We start from the raw sequence: 25,085 nt of genomic DNA on the forward strand, positions 1-25,085 counted from the left end.
TTGTAACATTTGTTGTAAATATATATTTTAACTAAGTTTATTTTATTCAAATACTTCGTCCACAATTTCGTACCGTCTAAAACTTCACTCAACAATTTCCTCGGCATTCGCTACATTCGCTAAGGCCCAAAATACGATGTGCAATTCGCCCGGTCTAAACAAGAACTGGTCTCTCAAATCCGGTGTTGATACCCATAGTTTCATCGCCATTTCGTACAGTTGCATATCTAAAGTTAACACAGTAACTGCGTCTGGTCCAAGTACATCGCAACTAACGTTTTGTGCCATTAATAATCCTTGTATAAAAGTTGAATAATCGGTTGGTGAAGTAGTTAGTAGGGGTGCTAAGAGCGCTACGTTACATTCTTCTCTTGGTTGAGATATTAAAGAATTAAACGCTGCCCATGTTCCGGATTTTCTCCCTTAGTTTTTAAGAGCGCTTCCTGATTTCCGAACGATTGCTTGATCAAGCCGGATACAGGAGTTGTAGAGAGAAAAAGAACTGTCGTACGTATTTCCCTAATGGATCATTTGCGTTTCAAGCCCCGTTGTCGAAAAACAACCTGTATGCAGTGGACGCACAGGTCATGATTAATGGTCCAGATGGGGAAGACAAGAAGAGTACTAAGTCTTATGCAGCGGCAACGGCAACTGTAAGTCAGCTTAATCTGTGGCATTACCGTTTAGGTCACTTGAACGAGAACGATGTTAAGTTTATGGCTTCACACGAGATGTTACGGGGTCTTGGTCCATTAAAGGGATCAATGGAGAACTGCAAAGCCTGCAGTTTGTCCAAGAGTACGAAGACAAGTTATAAGCCTATTGCCCAGATCCAGAGCGAACAGCTGCTGGAGCTGATACACTCCGATGTCTGGGGACCTGTACAGATACCCTCGCTAGGGGGAGCGAGATACTTCATCACGTTCATTGATGACAGGAGCCGATATTTGACAGTGTATCCAATGGTTCGTAAAAATGAAGCGTTACCTTGTTTTCAGAAGTATAAGAGATTTGTTGAGAAACAAACCGGGAAAAGTATCAAGGCAGTTCGTACCGACAATGGGTTGGAATTTTGTTCAAGGGAGTTCGATGACTTTTGTGACAAAGAGGGTCTGAGACACGAGCGAACGAATGCCTATTTTCTCCCTTCGTCTTTAAGAGCGCTTCCTAAGAGCCACGCTAAGTCTTCGATGGCCGCGACTGTATATTGCGATTCGACTGCAATCGGTTTTAGTGGGAACTGTTCTGCTACAATCACATCGGGTTTCTTGCAGTTATCAGTTGGTTCAAAATGTGCTATGTAGTTTTTATTTCTAATAAATTTGAATTCTGGTACCATCCCTTACCAAAAAATAAGTTGGATTTCAGTTGGTATTTAGTTTGTATACACATTATTAGTTGGCATTAACTTGGTATTAAGTAGGCTCAAGTTGTCAGCATATTTCAAGTTACTAGTTGAAGGGGTAATAAGTTGTTATTCAGTTGGTAGGAAAATACTTCTTTTGCTAAGTTTGTAATTAGTTGGTTTTTAGTAGTCAGGAAGTTACATATTATTTTTAATTTGGTTTTAAGTAGTTAAATGTAAATGTCGATTCTGGTTTAGTTGGAAATAAGTTGATTAATAAAGACGATTTAGGTTATTTTTAGTAGGCATTTGTCCCAAATACAAACTGAAAACCAAGTTGAAATACAAGTTGTCGTAAGTGGTTTTTAGCCAACTTATTTTTTGGTAAAGGATGAGAGGTTTATCGGTCGCTTTTGCTTGATACACAGCTATAGCAGTTCCGTGGAAAGAGTCTTGACCAGAAGGAGAAGAAATCATAAAATCAATGTTATCCATGGCGAACCAAACAAATTGGTCCTTTACCAGCCATCTTGGCATGCACACTCCGTTATATTTAGACATTTCTTCTCGTACTGCGTAACAAATGTCATTTTCGAGAAGGATCAGCTTCTCGTAATTTATCGAAAGTCCAAGATCATGTAGTTTAGAAATGAGCACTTTGGATCTCATACTTCTTTGAATGTCCAGGGCTAGTCGAACTGTTAAAGGCGTTTCGTGATTCGATGAGATCCCTTACCAAAAATAAGTTGGTTTTTAGTTGGTATTTAGTTGGTATTCACATTTAAGTTGGTTTTAAGTGGTCTGCATATTTCAGTAAACTAGTTAAGTTGGTTTTAAGTTGGTGGGAAAATGCCTTTTACTTTAAGTTGGTCAGAAAATTACATATTATTTTTTAAGTTGGCTTTAAGTGGTCTTTATTAAGTAACATTTTAAGTAAGTTTTAAGTTGGCTTTAAGTGGTCTTTATTAAGTAACATTTTAAGTAAGTTTTTAGTTGGTGTTAAGTTGTTTTTAATAGGGATGCACCGATATATCGGTAACCGATATATCGGCTAATTTTTCAAATATCGGTATCGGCCAATATCGGCTTAAGCGAGGCCGATATTAGCCGATACTTCTGGTATTAGAAAAATATTTTCAGGAAAAACTTTAAAAAAAGGCGATACTCAACTAACTAATTAATGGAAAACATTTATTGCCACAACCTTACATTTCCTTTTAAAAAGGCCAGTTGATCGCTGTTGTAGGAAATAATTATTCGCGTCCAAAACGGTCAGGAATCATAAGTGGTTTTTCGACTCCAAAAGCCATATAGATCAAATCATTTTTTAACAGGTGGTTACGAGAGTAAACAAAAAAGCATAATATTGTGATAGGTAACTTTGTTAATATCGGCCACAATTAGCCGATATATCGGCCGGCCGATATATCGGCTGTACCCATATCGGTGCATCCCTAGTTTTTAAGTAGGTTTTTAGTTGGTATTTAGTTGGTATTTGTCTCAAATACAAACTTAAAACCAACTTAAATAGTTTTTCGACCACTTATTTTTTGGTAAGGGATTCGTCGTTCGTTATCACTTTTTGGCTTGTTGCTCACTTGTCTTGGTGTCGTGAATAAATGTAATAAATGATTTACTAAAGACGTCACTCTGTTATCGACAAAAGCTCGTTTCCTTTCAGTTTCTATTTCGTGGACTCCGCAGATTACTTCTTCGCAGAACTGCGTAATTAGCTTCGCTTCTTGATAATTCGTAAAGTCGCCTTCAAACTTCCATTTCAGTAATTTTAACCCTTCATTTCTCAGAATTCTCGCTGCTTCCGTTAAAGTTTTCAAGTCCTTTTCCAAACTCTTATTCTCTCTTTGGTAATCCGACATTGCCGCTTGAACTGATCTGGTAGACCAAACTGTTTCAGGTTGATTAACCACATCGGACTTCTTGAATTGCACGTCGGTAATTCTTTCAAGTATGAGATTTACTTCGAGAATATTTTTATAAGTAATTTGAATATCATTCATGTTCAAAATGGCATTACTGTCAGAGTAAAGTTCTCTAGACAGTGTGTCAATTATTGCATGGTCCGCAACTATTCTCCTTCTTCAGTAAAAACTGTTTGGCTGAAGAAGGACCGCGGTCTGAAAGCTCCCGAGTTTTAAATAAACAAGTATTGCAAATCCATGTAGTAGCAGATCTTTTAATATTCATTGTAAGTTTATCTTTTTACGAAAGTTAAACAGGAAAGATGATATTTCATGCCATAGGCTACCGCGGCTAGGGGATCTTCTGTAAATACAAGACCACTAAGATAAGTTCTCACTTCGTCGTCTTTAGTTTTTAAAGCTATATCTTTTAATTGAGCCCCCATAGTGGGTGTTGCAACTTCGTGAATAGGTTCATTTTTTTCTTGTTGGCAAAAAATACAACAACGCTCTTTGTCGTTTTGAGTTTGAAGATGAACTTTCATGTGGTCTTTTCCCTACATTAATTTTAATTAGGTATATTTCTAAAATAAGAAGTGGAATAGTAGGCATTTAATCTCACCTTTTCGACAAATATTAGTGATATCTTGTTTTCTTTTTCGTGTTTCTTCTTAGCTCGCTCAAGTTTTGATCGACAAGTTAAAGATTGGTAACATTGTCTATGATATATAATACCAGCTGTATCCCGATTGAGATAACTCTGACGAATTCTATCAGTTAGCGCTTTAAACTTATAACTTCCATATTTATTAATATAAGAATTAGCATAGTCTATAATTTTAGCTATTGAATCTTCTTTCGCAAATTGCAGACCAGTTTTATTGGTTTTTTGGCAAATTAAACACTGTTTAAACGTTCTATTTTTACCGGCTGCCATTTTCGACATTTTAGCGCACGCGACAGTTGAAGCTGAGACGCGTTAAAATTAGTGTTCACTCTACTAGCGCCCATACCGGCACGTTTCTCAACTAAGGACGCACAAGCGCCTGTCAAGTGGAGGAGGGGTTAATTTCAAAATCTTATATTGACGTTACTACTTGACTTAGAGATTAGTGGGGGGCATTTTTCAAAGCCCCGTAAGCTAATTAAACAGAATATGAATAGTATTTAATTATAAAATTAAAACCTTTCTGTTAACATCGGAATGTATGCGTTTTTAAAAAAGAGGGGGTAGACATTAATGCGCACCCCCCTTCAGCTACGGCACTGAACATCTCCGAAAACATCAGGTAAGCGCGTGCTACAATAAGGAATCTAATAAAATTTAGTTCACAATTTTGTGACAATTAGTTGCTTTGTAAAAAATAAAAACCATTTATAGAGGGGGGGAACTTTCACCCCCTCCCTCCCCGCTTAATACCGACTTGCCAGAGTGGGAACATTGGTTTTATTTTTTGTTGATAACCCTAAAATAATAATCCAGAGGCAAATCGCTTTTTACAGAGCATGCAAGCGGAATTATATTTTTCGATAACATCGCCTGCACTATTAACTCAGCCCTCAATTCAAACTATTCACTACCACAGAATCTGAATAATAGGGCTACTCTTCTTACCTTCCTCCCTAATCCCAGAGCAGGAATAAAGCAACCACCTATACTGTTTAGTTTTATAAATTGGTTTTTGTTCTGTGAAACAAGATTGTATTTGTACTTCATGTAAGGTTTATTTGTTTTTATTTTTAATCAAACAAGGATGGAAGGAAAGTAAGTATAATTTGCCAATATTTAAAATTGTTTACTAGTATATCAAATTATGGGATGTAAAATTTTAGTATTGGGGTCTCACGCTAGCTGCGGTAATAGGTCCCACAGCTTAACAATTCAGGGCAACCAGAGATGAATAAATAATTTATATCACCAAGTAAATAAAATTAATGTGATTGAAACATGTTTGAAAATTGGAAATTGTTACGGGTAAATGATAATATAAAATATTTTATTAAAAATTATTAAGGGCCTCATGTTCTTAGTCTCTTATCTATTTACAAAATAAATGAACGCTTAACCTTCCATCTTAGACCTGTCTCTCTCAAAGTTGTCCATAATATTAACAGATCAGGAGCATAGGAATGTTCTAGAAGTTGGACGGGGCAAAGAGAAACGAAAAGGGGTCTGGAGAATGGTGTACTTTTTACTAATATGTAAATTTTTGGGAAAAGACTGAAATTTAAACACCTGTAGTTGATTTCCTATAAGCTTTATATGCTTTTAAAATGAGAATTTGAGCCTTTTGAAGATTTCACCAGACCAAAAAGTTGGAGGGGGCAATAACATTAGTTGCCCCTCCAAGTGAAATTCTAAGGAGGGACCTTGCCCCCCCCCCCACCCTGGTTCCTACACCCTTGTAACAGATATTACATTGAGTATTTTGCCCATGGTTAGGATTTGTTAAACCAAATAATTAGACCTCATATAAAATTGGCTCCCTCTGAAACCTTGAGTTTACACTCGGAAATATTAAACAAGTCTATCTTAATTTAAAGCAAGTGGCAGCCCCAAACCACAATTTGCATACCTTTCCATACTACATAAATACTGGCCCTATCGTTGCAGCAGCGCAAAATATTTTACTAATCTCACCAGATTAAAAGCTCCCGCAATTTCTCAGATAAACTGATGATGAAAATTTATCGTAATTCTTTAAAAAATAGTTAATTTATTTCAGTGACATAATTCTAGAACTGTAGTAAAGATGTGTAAATTTTCATATTTAACCTAAATTTTGTTCAATAAAAAATTTCTTTATAATTTATCAAATTTGGCGCTAAGCCTCGGCCAAACTCACGTGCCAACAATGACATCTATTGAGCCAGCGAAGTATTACACTAGATTCACCACATTTCGTAAGTGCTATACAAAATGGATTTAAAAATCTAGATAATTATCCTCAAAATGCGAAAATGACAAGGAACTCAAATTTTTAATAAAAATTTACTACTTTTAATAAGGTATTTATCATAGTTGTGTGCTACATAATAATTTTTCTTGAAAGCAATACTCTAATGAGCAATATAGATAACTAGGTTTATTCATTAGAAAACCATTTAACATATTTTATATTTTAGGATGATGTAGACAGAAACAGGATTAGAAGTTATTGGAAGCACTTAAGTGCTGTTGCAATTGGATGCTTCTGTCTATTTTTGTTCGATATCTGTGAAAGGTTGGTAACATTGAATACTTTCAGTAAAACTCAACAGAGTCAACAGAAAAATTGTTCTGAACAAAATTCTTAGAGACCGGCCATTACTTAAATGTTTTGTATGATCTTTGCTGAGTTAATAGGAAATTAGTTTTAATTCAGTAACCTCATTGATCATCTGAACATAAATCAAAAACTGTACTGAGCCTCAACTACATGTATTTAATAAAATATCAGCAGTTCTGAATTAATATTTTTGCTGTATCTATTAAGAAAATTTAGACTGCTAGTTAGAATCATAAGGAGGGCAGGCACAAGTTAAATTTAGACTTTTGACACAATAAGATTTTAGGAGCACTGAATTTTAGGGAAATCTATAGACTAATACTTTCTTTTTTTTCTATTTTACAGGGGTGTACAGTTGTTCAATCCTTTTTATAGTCTGTGGACTTTTGATGCAGGAACAAAGCTAGCAGTAAGTCCACATTAGTGTTGCCCTTTACAACCGGAGGAACCGGATCGAACCAAACTTAAACTCCCGTTTGGTTTAGTGCTCGTACGGGGACCCCGACCCCGACCTCGACTGTCGCAAATCAAGTCGGGGTTTTCCATTTTTCGGGGTTATGTTTTCGTAGTGTAATTTAAAATTTTCGCGCCGACGCACCCTGCTAAATCCTAAAAATATAAAATAGATAGGTTCCTCCTCTCCCTTTTTTCGTGGGCGACAATAGAATGATCCGAATGATTTTCAGCTGATGCCGCTGACGTAGCTCTCGCTTGACACTTGACTATGACTTGAGTCACTTTTTTAAGTTTTAGTTTCATAATTGCCGTTGTTTCGGACTCTCTGTCTCAGCTAAGGAGTGTGGAGTTACAACGTTTGTAAATAACTTGTAAATTTATAAAACAACTTATTTAAACAATAACAATGCCTAAGCTATAGACCTCTATTTTAAAATCTACCTATCTTATCTATTTTTACTATAGAGTAGTGGCACTCCGTAGCTTTGACCATGGTCGCCATTTTGGTCGCGATTTTTTATCTATAGGAAAAAGCATGGGTGTCGTGACGTGACGTCACACTGCCATTACTCTATAGTCCTAGTCGATAATTCAAAATAACGGAAAAAAATGCCGCCGATCAGTTTTGTAAAACATTTTCGGCGGCGTAATCGTCGGCCATTTTCGGTATGGAGATACAGGACGGAAGGCAGGCAAGGCTGCCAGATTTAGATAAAATGTTTTCGTTTTTAAAACGAAAATTTTGCGGCGTAGCTATCGACTAAGACTATTACTAATAGTCCCTAGGCTCAGAGGCTGGCTTACACAAGATGCACTATCTAATCTTAAATCATAAAATTGGGATATTTTTATAATTTTTCTATTCTTAATAAATACAAAGAATTTTCCATCCCCGACCCCGACCCCGACTTGTTTTTCGCGGGGTTAGACCCACCCCGACCCCGACTTTATTTTAACCCCGTACGAACACTAGTTTGGTTCTGGTTCCAAGAAATGGGACCGAAGTCACTTTGGTTCGGCGGTTCCGGTTCTATCTAGAACCGAATACTTTTCAAATACTATTACTTTTGAAAAAGCCGCGAAAAATAATAAATAAACCACTGACAACAGTGACAAGTGACAAGGACTATTGTGTCTATTGTCTCAATTGGAAGGAAAACCCGTTGTATTTAGAAATCACTTAATTTTGTTTTGTCCAATTTATTTTTTTTTATTTCGTCGCGTGTTCTATGTTACTTCCAAATATGTGGAAATAAGCGAAAATAGTTTTATAGTTAATTTTCTCCACAATTTTTGTTTCGGTTCTCGGTTCGGTTCCTACTATTTTTCGGTTGCGTTCTAATCCACATTAAACAGACTATTTTTAAACCGACCATGCTACTAAAAACTAGTTTAAATAATAAAGGTCATCAAATATAAACAATACTTACAATTGGAATTTTGTCTCTACAATGCAAAAATGTAATATTTGTTTGCTCTTTGAAACTTTTGTATTATTCATTGGGACAGGCGTACTTTCTTCAACTAGATCATGCTATAGTTTGTCCCTTACATGCATTTTCTTCCAAAAAAATCGCACACAAAATGCAACCATTGCTAGAATTATGAGGGCCCCGGAAATTACTTTTTAGCATGTAAATGTATATAACCTTTTACAGTTTTAAATATATGTAAAGAAAATTATTTTCTTAATCGCAATGATAATTATTACTGAATAAAAACATTTTCTCAGGGTGAAGTTTCCTTCAGAATATAGTCATAGGCTAGCTTAGCGGAGCTAGAGCTCAGTTATTCATCAAAATGCCATACAATCTAAAGTAAAAATCACAAACCTAGTAGTCATGGAATCTATGTGAAAATAATTTCCAAAATCTATAAATGGGTTAAAAAACAAAATAGCACTGAAGTTGTACTGTAAAAACTCTCAATTGCTTCCAATTTGTGAATGTGACCCCTCAAATGAGCCATATAACAATGGTACGATTTTCAAATAGGGGATATATCACTTCGAAACGGCGCCAAATTAAAGGATATTAATAAAATATAATTCCACTAGCCAAAAAGTGTACAAAAATCTCCGGAAATAAGTAGTTGCAGAAATATTTCAAAATTAACCTTACCAATTGAGTACAGTTTACAGGTTAGGTAGGTTAGATACTTGCTTCCTCGTAGCCACTCGCCAATTTTTAGTCAATTGTTTTTTTAAATTTTCGTTTTCAGTTGGCTTTCATAATTGTTGCTGGAGTTTCAGCTTGTATTTATTTCATCTTCTTGTGCTATATGGTGTATAGAGTCTTCCGTAATATTAGCTTTAAGAGGAATGCTTTGCCAAGCATGAGCAGCACTCGGAGGATGTTCTATGAGGTATGTAAATCAGTTTTTCTTACTGATATAACGATTTTACCAAATTAATTGGTTTGGGTTTAAGTAATGGATATTTATCATATTGGTTTGCGTTTAAATTATGGATTGTTAAATTGATTTGTGTCTAAATTATGGATTTTTCCGTGTTAATTCTGGATTTCTACAACTTATTCTGAAAAAACTAACAATTCTGATTAGGTGACTTAAGTCACTTTCTGTGTCAAGTTATTTTGTAATGAATATTTATAACAATCTGTTGATTAAGAGGAAAATCAGTATTGGTATCAATTTGCCAAATTGGTTTGTGTTAAAATCCATATTGGTTAAATTGTGATAATATCGAACAAATTTTTAGTGATGCTTTATCGTCACAAGTTTGTTTTCTTTTAAATCGAAACAAACAATTACCATATCGATTTTTTTCAGGGAATTATTTATCGCTTTAAATTCCTTATGATGGCAACTCTTGTTTGTGCAGCACTTACCATTATATCATTCATTATGGGTCAGGTAATAATTTTCTTTGATCTTTTAGTTATTTTAGAAATAATATGATTTTAGTTATACCTTTAACAATTATGCCCTACATATTTGACTAGGCAAGCGAAGGAAAATGGAAGTACGAAGACAATTTGAGGTTACAATATACATCAGCATTTTTCACTGGAGTGTATGGCATGTGGAACTGCTACATTTTTACCCTACTCTGCATGTATGCTCCATCACACAAGCATTATCCACCTCTAGCTGGTAAGTCATCATTTGTAACTTCGTGCATTAGCAGGTGTTGTATTATGAGTGTAAGTTTGCCCGTACGTGCGTGGCAGGCCTGTACATGAGGAATAACAGCGATTTCTCTACTAAACTAAATCTATAATATTATAGTTATAGTGATTGAGAAAGAAAAATACAATGAAATGCTGCAACAAGTGTAAAACTAAACTTTTGCATTTATTCAAAAATGGGCTGCTTATAACTTATACAATTGGCGTATTCAAAATAAGTATAAAAATAGCTAACTTCCCCTATATGAGCTATCTAATGCAGCATTTCTTTGGTGTATCACACTAATATACTGCCTTTCAAAAGCCTTTGAAAAACCTTTTTTGCTCGTGCTACTGTCAAAAGTGTACTGATGACCCTAAAATGGTTAAACTAGTTGGTTAATTGTTTGTCTTTGGTAATTTGAATAATGTGTAATTGAAAAATGGAATGACAACTTAATTGAAATATTGTCTGGGTTACTGGTCTCAGATCCTATAACATTTTTTTAGTATAACCAAGAATTTTTATCATTTACTAGCCAACTGTGTTGGGCATTTTTACAAAATTTATTCGCAGCTTACTAACGGCTCGTGTTAGATTTAATTATTCCTAATCTCACTTCAGAGAGGGTATAATAATGTCACTCTCTAAGGGTTTTTGTTGGCTAATGTTAGCTCAATTGATCTATTTTTATTAGCTTATTTTGGCCTTGATTAAATATAAATCTCGCACTCAGTTCAATCATGCTTGGCTAATTGGTCAGCTAAAATTGTTTTAACTAACTTACAATTGAGGAAATAAAATTGGTTGAAGTAGAAAAACATTAAATATCGCCTTTTCAACCATTAGAAATTCGTGACACTCTTGCACGTGACAAACACCGATCGACGCACGGAATTGTTTCCTTTCCAAAACTGGATCCGGTTTCAAAATTGGACTAGTGGTTCCGATGACATTGACGAAAAACCAAAACCAAAAATCGAGCTTATTAAGCCTAATCGAAATTCTTTCAAATTTAAGTCAGTTTTAGTTTGCAGCGAGGAATTGACCGACGCCCCGGTATACGACTATTTGAGTTGTTGACAGTATTTTATGATATTTCTTCGTAGTTAAAACACTGACAAAGCTATAAGATATGATATTAAGATCCTAAATTACCGAAAAAACTACCAAGAAATATCATAAAACACCGTAAACAACTCAAATAGTCTTATACCGGGGTGTCGGTCAATTCCTCGCTGCAAACTAAAACTGACTTAAATTTGAAAGAATTTCGATTAGGCTTCATAAGCTCGATTTTTGGTTTTGGTTTTTCCTCAATATTATCGGAACCACTAGTCCGATTGTGAAACCAGATCAGTGTGAAATTATTGAAGTGTACCATAATTATGGTACGCCTGGCAACGCAGAACTGGATCCAGTTTTGAAAAGGAAACAATTCCGTGCGTCGATCGGTGTTTGTCACGTGCAAGAGTGTCACGAATTTCTATTGGTTGAAAAGGCGATGTTTCGGTTTATTAGGCCTCGGTCGAATACTTATTCAATATTTAAAAATTTAAAATAGCAGAAAGTTTCTCCTTTTTTTAAACTTGCCAAAAAGGTATCATTCGACTTTCTACTGTGAAAGGTTTTTGTAACATTTTAAAAACAAAGTGTCCAGAACTTTTGTCTGGGGCTGTACCATAAACATTACGTTTTAGTTACTGATCTTTTTACCCTATCGTTCTGAAAAATTTAACATAAGTCTATTAATTATTAGATGCATAATAAATAAATAAATAAATTCTTTATTAGGGATAACCTATTAAGTCAAAGACTTATTTACAAGAGGGTCCACACATTAAATAATTAAATTAAAATACTTAGAGATACAGAAGATACATCATGTCAAATAATAAGTGTAGAAAGTCATAGGCCGAGTTCGGTTAAGTGTTGCGTTATGAGCTTTTTGAAAGAAGTTAACGTCCTAGTTTCTTTGATATCAGTTCTGAGATTATTCCAGAGGCTAATTCCGTTGAATTTGGTACTGAGATCCCGATACCTAGAATTACAGGTTTCCACTGTGAAGTCATTTTTCTTACTCCTAGTTGTAGATTGTACGGGGGAACTTGGAACCACTTTAAGATGTATTCTGGGATAATCTTATTTTTTACTTTATACATAAAAATGAGTAAATTCATGCAATATGTGTAGTTTAGGGTATGGAAATTTACTGCTTTCCTAGCAGCCGTTGATGAAGAGCGTTTCTTTTGTCCAGTGATTAATTTCGCACCATAGTTATGTATAATTTCTATGTATAATATTTATACCACTTAACAAGTCTGTGGATGTGTGTATGTATGAACATCAGACCCAGATTATTTTAGGCTTATCATCCTTACTTATATAGTTTATGGATTATTTTATTCCCTGCAGAAGATATAATGATAATATAATGTTACACGCAGCTTTAGCTGGGTAATTCCTTACATGGAATAATTATAACATTTTATGTTACCTCAGCGTGTAAGTAGTTTTGGGACTAAATGTTTTTACCACAAATGTATTACACTTCGATGTTATCACACTCCAAAAATATTCAGAAGCAAACATGCCAACATTTCAGTCTCCCAGAAATGGTGAATTATCAGCGATACTAGAGATTTTGTCACATTCTACTCCATGAACTACGTTATTTAAGTTATATTGATGTGTGCACAAAATGACACGCTTTGCAGTTTTTTAAGTTATGTCAATCCAAAGAATATAAAGCCCCAGGAATGGAAGGATTGATATTATTGGCTGAGCTAGAAACTTCCGGCAAAGCAAATCACAGTAACCGGAAACGGTTTACGCAAAAGTTCCACTAGACGGAGCTACACCTTCCATTCCTGGGGCTTTATATTCTTTGGTCAAGCTTTGCATTATACATTATTTTTTTAATTTTTGATTAATACAAATTAATAATGGACAAGTCACCAATTTCAATCATTGAAATAGTTTTAATAATTGTATTTAACTTTTGACATGGTTTATTCCTTAATATTTCTTTTTTTTTTTGGTTTTTATTGGGAAATTGAAGATTCTTTGCTAAATTTGGGGTTGCAGTTATGGTGTCTTAAAGTATAAGTACTTGTGGGTTAGTAGTTAAAATACCAACTATAAAATCATCAATAGAACTTAATTAATCCTTTGTAGTGCCATTACTTCCAATATAGTGTGGTGCTGATTACAAATTTGGTCAATTGCACTGTAATTTGGTCAATAGCCCAGTTACACATCTTTTAAAATTTTCTAAAAACTGTTTGCTTTTAATGTATTCGTCCCATAGAACTAACTAACACAGCCCTCAAAATAGTAAACTAAAACATGCTTCTTCTATGCAGATTTAACAGCCTCAAGTCAAGAGGAAGTGGAATTCAGCTGCTTAACAGCATCTGAACCGCCAACAACTTCGGAAGTAACTGAAGTTTCATCGTTAACAGAATTTGCCAAAAAACAAGCTTTAGATTAGAACTTTTTACATCGGTATTACTGAGCCATGTATCCAGCTATAGTTCAATCAATATTTTTACACGTCATAATCATAGCTCCTAAGCTCTCTAGAGGTTTCCAAAACAGGTCTACAGTTTTTAACTATTTACTATACTGTTTTTAATACTTTCATTACATTTTAACTATCAATTTTCAATATTTATTAAGTCCTAAACTAGTATAAATAGGACCAAGAACCCAGAGATGTAAAAGTAGAACTTCGATATTGTGCCATGTATCTAGCTTGTAGTCGATTCCATATTTTTGTACGTCATAATCGTAGATTTATAATTCTTGACAAGATAGTGCGATATTTAGTTTATAACATTTGACCTATTTTTATCATTTTAAGTTCCAATACTTTTTATATATTTATTTATGGTGTTGGCTGAAAGTTTAATTTAACTGTTTCTGATAATAATACCAGTTTTGGAGTTTAACCAATATCAGTACTGCTACAATACCAATGCAATATTAGTTATGAACTGATTTTTTTACCAATATCGATAAACATTTATGTATATATATATTTTGATTTTGTTACTTTTTATGAAACAAACCTTATAAATGACTTAAGGTTACTTTGGTGGATACTTGGTAGAATATACATTAAACATTGTAACTGTACCAATTTGTATAAGTGGTGTAATTTAAAAATACTAAATAAAATGTGATGTTCGTGTCATTGCATATAAGAATGAAATAATGACGTAAGTTTCTTTTATTGATAATATATTTTAAGTACATAATATCCCTAGACTTAAAATTTGCATATCTTTATACAGAAATCAAGAATTATAATACTTTGTTGAGGTCCAAAGGAGTTTCTTGGCTGTTTGAATATGATGAGCTGCAAATACAAAAACGTTTTTTTAAGTTGATTATATCAGAAGTGCTTAGTACCACTCTTGGATATAAATATATATGATACATATATATCATGTTTATTCACTTTACATGTTCGCCTTAGTAGGCTTCTGTTGCTTTTCAAATTGGTTTCATAAGAAATATATGTTGGAAATATCTCATTATAGACATTCAAAAATATCCCTACTCAGTGTTATTTTTACGATTTTCATCAAGAGGCACAGTTATTTACCTGTGTAAATTTAGAACCTTATTGTGGTGTGTATACACAGTTTTGGTGGAAATTTTCATCCTTTAAAAATTGTGCGAAGGTACATGTTCAATTGTTATCGATTAGGATGAATCCTTTTCTAGTATACTAGATATAATTAATACTCCTAGTTATATATTCATATATACTGTGATAAATTACCCTTTTTAACTAAATATACTTCTGATTTTAATTTGAAGTAACTGATTTCATGTTTTTATTAACTAAATAAATAATTTAAGGAACTTATGACCTTGGTGAGAAAAGTATTTGAAATATTTAAATGTATTTGAAAAAAAATAACTTCAGAAAATATTCAAAACCGAGTATTACAATTATGGGTTTTGGTAGTACTTGAACAAAATGCTTTATTGCTTCAAGCTTAAATAAATAAATTTAAATTTTATTGCATTGTTAGAAAATTCACTACTGTATTTTACCTAAAATCAAGTTGCCATTTATAGAAAAAAAGGCAAAAGTTAAGAACAGCAACCCCACCTTTTTTTTTAGATGAAAGCCCAGTGTGTAAGGAGTGCGATGGTATTTTAAAGGAAAATAATTAATTGATGTTCAATTCTTCACATTGGCCCAAATAATTAATTGGTGTTCAATTGGTATAGACCAAAATGAAATTTTGTTTTCGTGTGTCTTACTCTATCTCGGGGGCCGAAGTATAGAACAGCCAGTGAAATCTGCGTATAATAACAATGAAATCTCAAATTCCCGATAACTTTTTATTTACATGTTTGCCGATAATAATTAATACACCATTAAGTTCGGCTTAAAAATTGCTATCAATATATCGTAAAAATAATAGGGGGGAGGGCTATTCTTCACATTGGCCATAATGGCAAAATAATTTATCGGACTGAAGTTTTTTCGACCCGTAGTTTGAATATAAAATTAACTTTGTTATTACCTTTGATCTGTCATCTAGCTTCAACAGCTGTCCTTAAATCCTGTGGTGCATTATGCCTTGAAGTACTAAAATTTTTAACATGAAACGTTAGTGCCTTGTACATTTAAATTATAAAATTCAATGAAAAGGGGCTGTTAAGAAATTACGTAACGCTTTTTGATACCCCCTAAATTATTGCAAAATATTTAATTTTTTTTTAATACATCTTCCAAAATTTATCTGCCTGACGTTTTGGAACAATTTTAAAATTCCCTGACTTTTCCCTCGACTAGGAACCATTTTCAAATCCCTGACTTTTCCCTCGACTAGGAACCATTTTCAAATCCCTGACTTTTTCCAGGTCATGTACGAACCCTGCCAAAGTTGACGAGTAGTAATAATGAGTACTCTGACTTTGCTGTAGATGGCGATACACAACATTAGGCGCCTTTCTCACTTCTCTTTAACAACTCCGCGCGACGCATGCTCGGTGTCTATTAGAACGTGCGTCGCGCGCCACTATAAGAGACTCATTTTGCGGTATATGATAATCTCAATTTAATTGATTTAGGTGTTGTTATTACTGATTTGTTAGTCCAATAATTTAATTTGATAACACTTATTTATCTATTAGTTGCCAATGTAAACTTAATTAGGTGAGGGGTAGGAAAGAAAACGGATCATTTTTATGTTTTTCCAAAAATCCGCTGTAGGAATTTGGCGCTGGTAGTCTTAAGTGCTTGGGCATAGCGCCGCTTTACAAACTTCTTTTTTTTTTGGCTACATTCACCAAAGAAAGTAGTGCAAATTCATTTCCCTCATTTCCACCCCTCAACCCTGTGATGGAACCCTTTAAACGAACGAAATTTTATTTATTGATACCTAGGGGGGGGGATGTACGTTTCAGACGCGTTGGAAGCAGGGCCGGACTGACTAGTAGTTGGCCCCACAGGCTATGCAATCGTGTAGGCCCCATTTCTCATTAATACAAAATATTTCATCTATGGCCCCCAATTTGAGTTGACCCCGATCTGACCGGCGATCGCCGGTTTAACGACCCGGGTCTATCCGGGCGTGGTTGGAAGACGAACATTTCAGGCAACCATGAGACAACGGGGTCTCGATCGAGAAACGGTTTGAAAGAATTTTTGGATTGCCTCCAAAATTCGTCTGTTGCTGACGTCACCCAGATGAGATCCCATTGATTTTCAATAGGATCTCATCTCAGTGACATCACGATGTTCGTTAGCAACGAAGTTACCAACCTTAGCCCTTAGCAACCACAGCGTATCGAGGCAACCTTTTATAGCCCAAAATTTACTAACCTTGACCATGAGATACCACGTCCATTGGATTTTATGAGGGGAAGTATTTACTTTTCGAACATGAGTGGGATTGGGTGCAACGCTAAATATCGTCCCAACATAGCATGAATGTATTCATTTCAACCATCATTACCCTTTCTACCATCTGGGTCTAAGATGGGCGGTGCCTTTTTGCGTTTTACGTAATCATTCAAGCCAATCAGGAGACAGGTGTTTGTCGTTGACTCGATCCACAAAACGTTTCCGGGATGGCGCCATTTAACCCGCAAAGAAAATGACTCGTGAATTTAGAAAAATACCTGTACTCTAAACAAATTACTTGATAATAATAAATAAACGAATTTATTATTTATATTCTTACCTATTTTCTATCAATCAAAAAGATGTGTATTAAACTTTTAGAAACTAAATTTCGTGCTAAGCCTTGGCACTGAAAGCTACTCAAGTTTCAAACTGCCCTTCAATACAATTTTTGGGCAAAGGCGCGTGACCGACGTCATAATAACTAAGCACCTCCCATCCTAGCGACTGACCCCAGACTACCTAATGCAGTTCGATATTCACGGTTAAAATGATTACATTCATGAACATAGTCATTCTCATAAATACAGTCTTAATCTAATTATTAATTTAATTTTTTATAAAATTCGACTAGTAGTTCTGACAGATTGAATCTTTCCGAGGGGAATGGTAATTTTTCAATGGTGTCATTGGTAAAGAATATTTACCTTGAGCTATCTCTGTTTGTGTTGCCATTAAGAACTACATCGAATGGAATCGACCTGAACCCTTTATTGGGGCTATATGGCTGAGGAAAGTAACCAGAGTTTTCTGGAGATAGTTTAAGTGGTGCCACTTTAGCTCTTCCACCACTTCTGTGTGGGTGACCTCTGGCAAATACACCACCATCTGAATTATCAACCGTGCTCTTCGTTTGCTCTTTAATTGGCAGTTTAGAATTGAATCCGTTTGTAAGTTCCGATTGCGTATAATGGTTATTTAATATTTCAGAATGTTTTTTTGGCACTTTCTTGTTATCCCCTTGTTTGGCGTTGTATCGAACGTGTGACTGAAAAGTATGTCCGTTGTTTGCAAGCTTTGTTTTCACCTGTTTCTCGACACTGGTAATAAAAGTATCTATGGAGTCGCTGTCAACCGAATGTCCTTCAGCGAAGGCTCTTATCAAATCGTCTCTTTGTGGGCTTTTCGTCATATGTCCAATGTTTGTGATCGATTTGCCGTTTACTAGGGGCTCCGAAGTTTCTTGCTTGTAAACGGAATTTCTTTTGTCGTAATTAGTTAAAGATATATGAATTTGTTGTTGTTCACTTTTCTCTTCAGCCGCTTCCATGGACTTATGCTCGTCTCCAGACGATCTGCCTCCTTCTGGCTCTGGCCTCGGAGGACTCAAGGGACCGTTATGCGGTTTTTGTTTGTTATTAGATTGTGGTTTTTGGGACTTTTTCTTTCTTAACCACTTGCTCATTCCAGTCGATTGTGGCCATTGCGGTAAGTCTGGGGAACTTGCCGTAGTCGAGGGTGTTCTTAAATCTGCAGATTCATTCACGTGATTCGATTCTTTCTTAACCTGTTTTTGAATAGGAGAGGAATTAATTTTATTGACAGTGCTTGGAGAGTGCAATGGTATGTATGGTAACGACCTGGACTCTCGTTCCGCGACCGGAATGTCTGCAGGGTCCCATTCAAAGGAGGCGTCTTCGTCGTTGAGCATTTTAAGCTGATAGCGAATGTTTATTTTCTCCCGGTCCCTGCGTTTCCTGAATTCCTCTTCGACCTTATTCATCCACTGTATTTCTTTCTCTCTTCGCTGTTCTCTCATCGCGACCTCCTGGTTGAGCTTTTCCTCTATTTTCTTCTTCTCCTCTTTCCGGATTGTGTTCTGATAAGCGAACTTGTTCTTTTTCTTCATTTTAGTGATTTTATTCTCTTTTATGAATTCGTTTAGTAACAGAGGAGGTTCTCCTTCTACGCGGTATTCCATATTTCCGTCCGAATTAGGTCTCGAATCAACGGGCTCTAGCTCGCTCTTAGACTTTGAATGTAACATGTTTTCAGAAGGCGAGTGTCGAAGTTCACCTATTAACGTTTTATCTGGCTGATTATTTATAACCGGTGTGCTGCGACTTAGTGACCAGTTGGTGTCGATTCCCTTGGGTTCTTCCGCCACTTTCATTTTCAGTCCGAACACTCTCTTCAGACTCCTCAAACTGTTAAAATGTTGGCCACCGTTACTGCTTTTGTTCTTTTTCTTACCTCGACTCTTTTGTTTCTCAACAGGCATAATTTTTAGTTGATATGTTCCGTCGATTTCGGTTGGTTGACGGCCAGAAAATATACCATACGGGAAGGATTGTTTCGTCTGCTGTCCATTCTCGGCGTTTGTCTCCGCCCAATAATGGTGGTTCTTTGAATTGGGACCCTGCTGGTTAAATTGATCAACGCTACCCAAATCGGAATCGTCGAGCAAATCTTGTTGAGGTATCCAGTTGGTTGTAGCGAAAGGAGGCGGAGATGCGTTACGACCAACGCCCGGTTTTCTAGTTTGTTGGTGTAATGGCAACTCCCTATGTTCGTGATTTGGCAAAGGGCTTCCAGCGTCCGGCGAAATTCCAGAATCCGTACACCTTTCAACCGTAGATCGCCGTGGAGCGATTGGCTTTTGGAATTGGCGAATTTTGTCTTCATTGATCTCGCCTTCATCGCTACTAAGGTCGGACAGGTAAGAAGTTGGTGGTTGATCGATAACCAAAGACTTCCAAGCTTGCGTTGGTGAAAATTGCGGTATCTCGAGAGATTTTCTGGGTAAGGTTGGTCGCATTAAAGCCCCGATTTCGTAGTGGTCCTTAAGCGAGTCGCTGGAGGACGAGTACTCCGATTCCGTACACGAGCCACCGTCCTTATCCGCAACGTTCTCTTTCGAGTAAAGATTATTTTCTATTTGATTCAAGTTACGGGCGCGTTTTTGTTGTTCTTGTTGAAGGTAAATCTCTTTAGCCAAGCTATGTCTATTTTCGACATCCACTGGATATTTATTGTTCGTCCACAGCCCTTGGTGCGCTATCGTCGGAGACTTGGTCAATTTGTCTTGCGTATTTTCCATAATCCATTTACCATTTTCTCTCGTCTTAACGAGCTTCAAATCCCTTTGTTGCTCGGTGTGTCTCTTCAGGTCCTTTTCCGTTATCCCAACTTTAATCTGGCTGTGAACCTCTCTCATTTGCGCTTTGTGATGGTGCTCGTTTTGGGACCTTTCCTTCCAGTCGGATTTCAGGTCTCTCGTTAAACAAACGTCAATTTGGCTGGATCGCGCTGGGTCGTTTCTGACAAATCTAGGCGACTTCGACCCGTTTAAGTCCACGGGTTTGTCAGATTTCCACAAAGGTTGTTTATTGTAGCGTTCTTCATTAATGCAGTAAGTAATGGGTTCCTCCACGTCTTCGAAATCGGGTTCAGAATGCTTATCTTCCTCTCTTTTGCGTAATTCAACATTCCAAGTCGTTTTCGCGTGTTGGTTTCGATTCCCTACGTGTACTCGAGACGAAATTGGCGGCGTGGTTCCTCTGGGAGCGCACAAATTGCTTTCCGAAAAGCCGGACTTTTTTTTAACGGCGGCCATGATTTCTTCTTGGAAAGATTTGTTGAGATTTGGCTTATCTTTCCTAGAAGCTTCGTTAGTTTTGGGCTTAATGTGCTCCGCGAGCTTCGCGTTGTAGGAGTTCCTGGTGTCGAAGATCGTTAACATTTGATTGGTCTTGGTTTCAATGTCGCCGTAACTCTTTCGATGAAGGTCCATCCTGCCAAGAGCCGGTTTGGATTGCGAGTTAACGATGGGCGGTTCTTTGTTGTCTTCTTCTCTGATGTCCGAAGAACTCTTACTCATTTTCCATTTAGATGGCCCTCGTTTATTTTTCTCATAAACGGCGGACTGCGGGTCCATTGCATTGGGGCCGCTGGGCGGGGGCGGAGGGGGAGGCGCCGGACTCTTGGACTTCGTGGCCGCCGCAGCCATCGTCTGGTCCATCTTCAGTTTAATGCGCCCCGATTTCCGATAATGGCCGAACATGGGTATTTTATCCAGGTCTCTGGGTAAAGTATTGGACAAAGGAGGTTCAGGCGCTCTCGACTTCTTGCGCGATTTGATTTTCGCTTTGCTGGGACTCACTGCGATGATGCTTCTCGAAAGATTGTGCTCGCTTTCACCGACTATGTCGTTCCTGCAACGAAAGAAAATGATCCGTGTCTTATTTTGACTGCAACTTGCGATAAATAGAAATTATTGCGAATTGATAGTAACCGCGCCGTGGCTATGTAATTCATTATTAACGGGACGTAAAAACAGAACCATTTTATAAAAAAATATTAGGAGTTCACCAAGGTACGAGTAGAAAACTTTGAGCGACGTCTGTGTGTCGTTCTCTAAAAAAATTTAAAGGGTAACAAAAGTGGCGTGGGGAAAACTACGCGGCAAAAACCTGCTCATACTGCACCGTGACTGAAGGTATAGTACCTTTGGCGTTGTAGTTGATCATTGGTAAATTTCCCTCCTTTCGCCAGTGTCACGGTGCAGTTTGAGCAGGTTCTGCCCCTTAGTTTTCCCCACACCGCTTTCGTTTGTCCTTTAAAAATATGCAAATAAGGGGGATGAAACTAGAAGGATGTCAGACTTGTGGTTGCGACCGTTTTATTTCGTTTCTGTCCCTTTGGTTTGTGCGAAAAGCTTAAAGGTCAATGATAAAATGTTTAGAGCGTACCAAAACGAGTGTACGTGGCGCCGCGGTCTTTCAATGTTCCAAAGTAGCACCTATGATCTGGCGTCTGCTATTGTAAAATTAGACCAAAATGCCTAAATTTGGGCTTTGTAAATACTCCATGTTACTATGGTCTATGAAGGAAACACATGCAGTGTAAAATTATAATGAAATTAAAATATGAACCTTTTACAGCTTCTACTTCATCCATAACAACCATCTAATAGACTTAATTGCGTACCATAAAAAGTATTTACGCTGTTGGATGTTAAAGGGAATAGAACCTCCAACGCGTTCTTTATGGAAGACCCCATCAATTTCCTTTATTCCCTTCACAATCAGCGATTATCAGCGCCGCAGGTGTGAAAGGCCATGGGAGGCAGCGGACAATATTGGAACCCTCGGAGGGCGACAGAAATACGAGAGGTTATATTACCTTTAACGCTACCAAAGGGTCTTATGCATTGAGTTGGGAATAAATAGAGGTACAACTAAATCTGGCTGGCGCGCGCGGGACCAATTTCGTTCAATAAGGAGACTTTATCAACTTTATCGTTCTACCCTGGCGGCATCTTTCTCTAGTAGTGGCCACTATATTGCAATTGAATTTTTTCGTGAATCTGATGCGAAATTGAAAAGTATGATTACAAAAACCTTTGAAGTTGTTTAAAAATAATTTTATTCTGTTAACACGATCCTTTTTAACTCAAGTTACGGTGAGTTAGCTAATAATTATGTATTTTTAGCCATATAACTTTACAAAATATAGATGGCACTACCACCTAATTATAAAGTTGAATTTCTACAGTCTTATCAGAACAGGTCCCGCGTAACCATGGCAACCGAAATCGTAATTGTAATTCTAGCAGTATTATTCCCAATTCAATGGTCTTATGTCGCTTTTGACGCTACTTATACTGTTTTCGACGGCAACCAAAAGAGGGCGTAGCGATAGCTTACGGTCATGAATAATCGCTCCCACTCGTTTATTTTTAATTTTATTTTGATTTTATTTCTTTTCCTATTTTTTCAACAACGCACGATAGGTAACGGCACGATAAAGGGTAGATTTGTAATTAAATTTTAGCTTAACAGTTATTGCAACAGATGGTGCTTCTAACGCTACGAATTGGGTTTTGTAATTGACGAAATGACAGTTAAATACTCACAGCGTGACTAACTCCTGATAACATTAAAAATTTAACCTTTCTATCGCTATATTCCTTCTTCGTAGAATACGTACCGACTGCCATTAATTACTTTAGTTTAGGCCCTTTTTGTTGTTATTATTCTTATGCAATGGTTATGTCGCATCGCTCTATTGAAGGGTTTCGAATGTTTCCAAGAAAAAACGCTCTATAGATTCTTTTACAGAGAAAATTCGTGCCTATAACACTACGAGCCAGCACCGTACTGTATCACGCTTTTAGACAGTTAATATCTCACCGAATCATACTGTGAATGATGTCTGGATCGCTGTGTGACTTTTTATGTCCGTAGAGCATCTTGCTGCTGGCCCCCGGAGTGTCCGGTCCCGTCGTGTCTCCGCTTTCGTTCAGATCCCTATTGTAGTCCTCGTCCTCGAAGCTGCTCTCATTTCGCCTTTCCCTTTCTTGTGCCAGCATGGCCAGCTTCCGTCCACTGATGGTGCCTCCGTTCTGCAGGATATGTCCATTATCCGTGGTCCTCAACCTCTGCCCAGCCACCGGCGGAGGGAGTACCCGGTTTTCGGGAGCAGCGAATTTGCTGGTTCCACCACTCCACCTTCTTCGTTCTTTGTAGTGCTTCCTGGCTCCAAAGCCTTGACTGTCACCGGAAGAAGAGAAAGGACTGGTAGGTCGGAGCTGGGCTCCCTGAGAGTTACCCATTCAGGGAAAGAAAGTGATTCTTGTTGGTTAAGATAAAGTGGAGGTAGGGTTCCGTTAATTAGTCATTGAACTCTTGACGAAGTCGATCTGAAATGATAAAAATTGACAATCCATAAGCATAAGAGTAATAGACCTATTCACAAAATGTTAACAAGAAAACAAACATTTAAAGGTAGGTTCGACTTTAATACCCTTATTTAGAAAATGTTTAAAATATGACGCAAATAGAGTGTTTTCGTTTGATACTTTTTTAAAACGTGTAACGTCACAGCTGCAGTGTTCACCGTCGTCGCCATGACAGTTACCTGTTTTTTTTCAATAGGCGAATTACATTGGTGGCGTCATGAGTTTCAAATAGAAAGCACTCTATTGTTTGAAATAACTACCGAAGGCAAGTCTCACTATCGACTACAAAGCTAACTAGATGGATATGTACTGGAAGCGTTTTCTTAGGTCTATGGGCTAATATGTCGCTTTTGCTGATACGCATAAATGCGTTACTTTACGTACCAAAACAGTTTTTGACGCTACTGGCCGCCAAACGACGCAACCTATCTAGTTTACAACAGTAAGCAAAAGAGGGCGTAGCGATAGCTTTTGGTCACTAATAAAGAAGCAAATAAAAACTGCAGCATGTTAAACTGTTAAAATCTCGTTAAAATATTTCAAATGGCCTCAGGGGATAGGATTGAGAGTAACGGATAACACACCCGCCATTTTCTAAATATTTGGTTGACGCAAAACGCGGCTAAATGTTAAATCGGTCAAATTTATGAATATTTAAGTAGCTCTGCGTAATTGGCGCAATTACTTCCTACGGGGATCCAAAATCCTAATTAATTTTAGGCTAATGGAAAAGTGCGATTCCCTCGCTTCGTGTTCCGATTCCAGCGTATTTTATAAGACCCGAAGCGCCGTCATTAGCGGGACTCTCAATCGTAATCATAACCGTCAATCGCTGTTCTCACAGTTATTACGAAATTGGACATAATTTGGGGTATAGTGAGGAATGATAATAATAATAGTACTAAAGCGCCACCTAGTTTGATAAATTGTTTAACGCTCGAAGTACAACCAAGAAAATTAAAATGGATTTAATTTGACCGGGACGCGAAACTTCCTGTTGAGTTCCGTGTCTTTTACTGTGTTACCACAGAAGCTCTACAGAAGCTCCTCAGCTTCTGTAGAGCTTCTGTGGAGATTACAGATAAGGATATATGTCAAGTTAATAGAAATTTTTGTAAGATTAGCAATATTTCTTAATTTTTTTTTCATTTTATGCTTATATAAAAATCCGGAATAATAAATATTTTAAAGATTAATTCAAGATGACCGAACCTATAAAACATTTACATGGAGTGTAATGATCTAAAAGTAATAAATATTCGTTTTGATCGAACTTTTTTTTACGATGTTTTATTTTTCCTGTAGGTGAAAATGTTTAGCCACTAGCCAGACATAAGCTATCCACTACCAA

The 25,085-nt window shown here is 36.7% G+C and overlaps 2 protein-coding genes across 3 annotated transcripts in view; one reads left to right on the plus strand and one right to left on the minus strand.

The window, feature by feature from the left end:
• The window catches only part of wls (Wnt ligand secretion mediator), a 28,503-nt gene extending 14,194 nt beyond the window's left edge, over nt 1–14,309 (plus strand). The window contains exons 8-13 of the mRNA XM_090165546.1: nt 6,391–6,488; nt 6,879–6,942; nt 9,210–9,353; nt 9,780–9,863; nt 9,953–10,103; nt 13,484–14,309. Of these exons, the coding sequence (XP_090021672.1) occupies nt 6,391–6,488; nt 6,879–6,942; nt 9,210–9,353; nt 9,780–9,863; nt 9,953–10,103; nt 13,484–13,611 (669 nt within the window). The 3' untranslated portion in view covers nt 13,612–14,309. The remainder of the gene's footprint in view (nt 1–6,390; nt 6,489–6,878; nt 6,943–9,209; nt 9,354–9,779; nt 9,864–9,952; nt 10,104–13,483) is intronic.
• A 79-nt stretch (nt 14,310–14,388) lies between these two features.
• LOC149957356 (uncharacterized) overlaps nt 14,389–25,085 on the minus strand; it is a 68,279-nt gene continuing 57,582 nt past the window's right edge. Inside the window, exons 3-6 of one of the 2 annotated variants that reach the window (XM_090165547.1) lie at nt 23,187–23,695; nt 17,700–21,206; nt 15,668–15,732; nt 14,389–14,481 (exon numbers count right to left, since the gene is read on the minus strand). In XM_090165547.1, the coding sequence (XP_090021673.1) occupies nt 15,678–15,732; nt 17,700–21,206; nt 23,187–23,608 (3,984 nt within the window). In that variant the 5' untranslated portion in view covers nt 23,609–23,695 and the 3' untranslated portion in view covers nt 14,389–14,481; nt 15,668–15,677. Of the gene's footprint in view, nt 14,482–15,667; nt 15,733–17,699; nt 21,207–23,186; nt 23,696–25,085 lie in introns of those variants that run through there. The other variant, XM_090165548.1, reaches the window with a different exon arrangement.

Source organism: Leiobunum rupestre, chromosome 2 (assembly GCF_980474605.1).
Source record: "Leiobunum rupestre chromosome 2, qqLeiRupe1.1.hap1, whole genome shotgun sequence".
Lineage (NCBI taxonomy): Eukaryota > Metazoa > Arthropoda > Arachnida > Opiliones > Sclerosomatidae > Leiobunum > Leiobunum rupestre.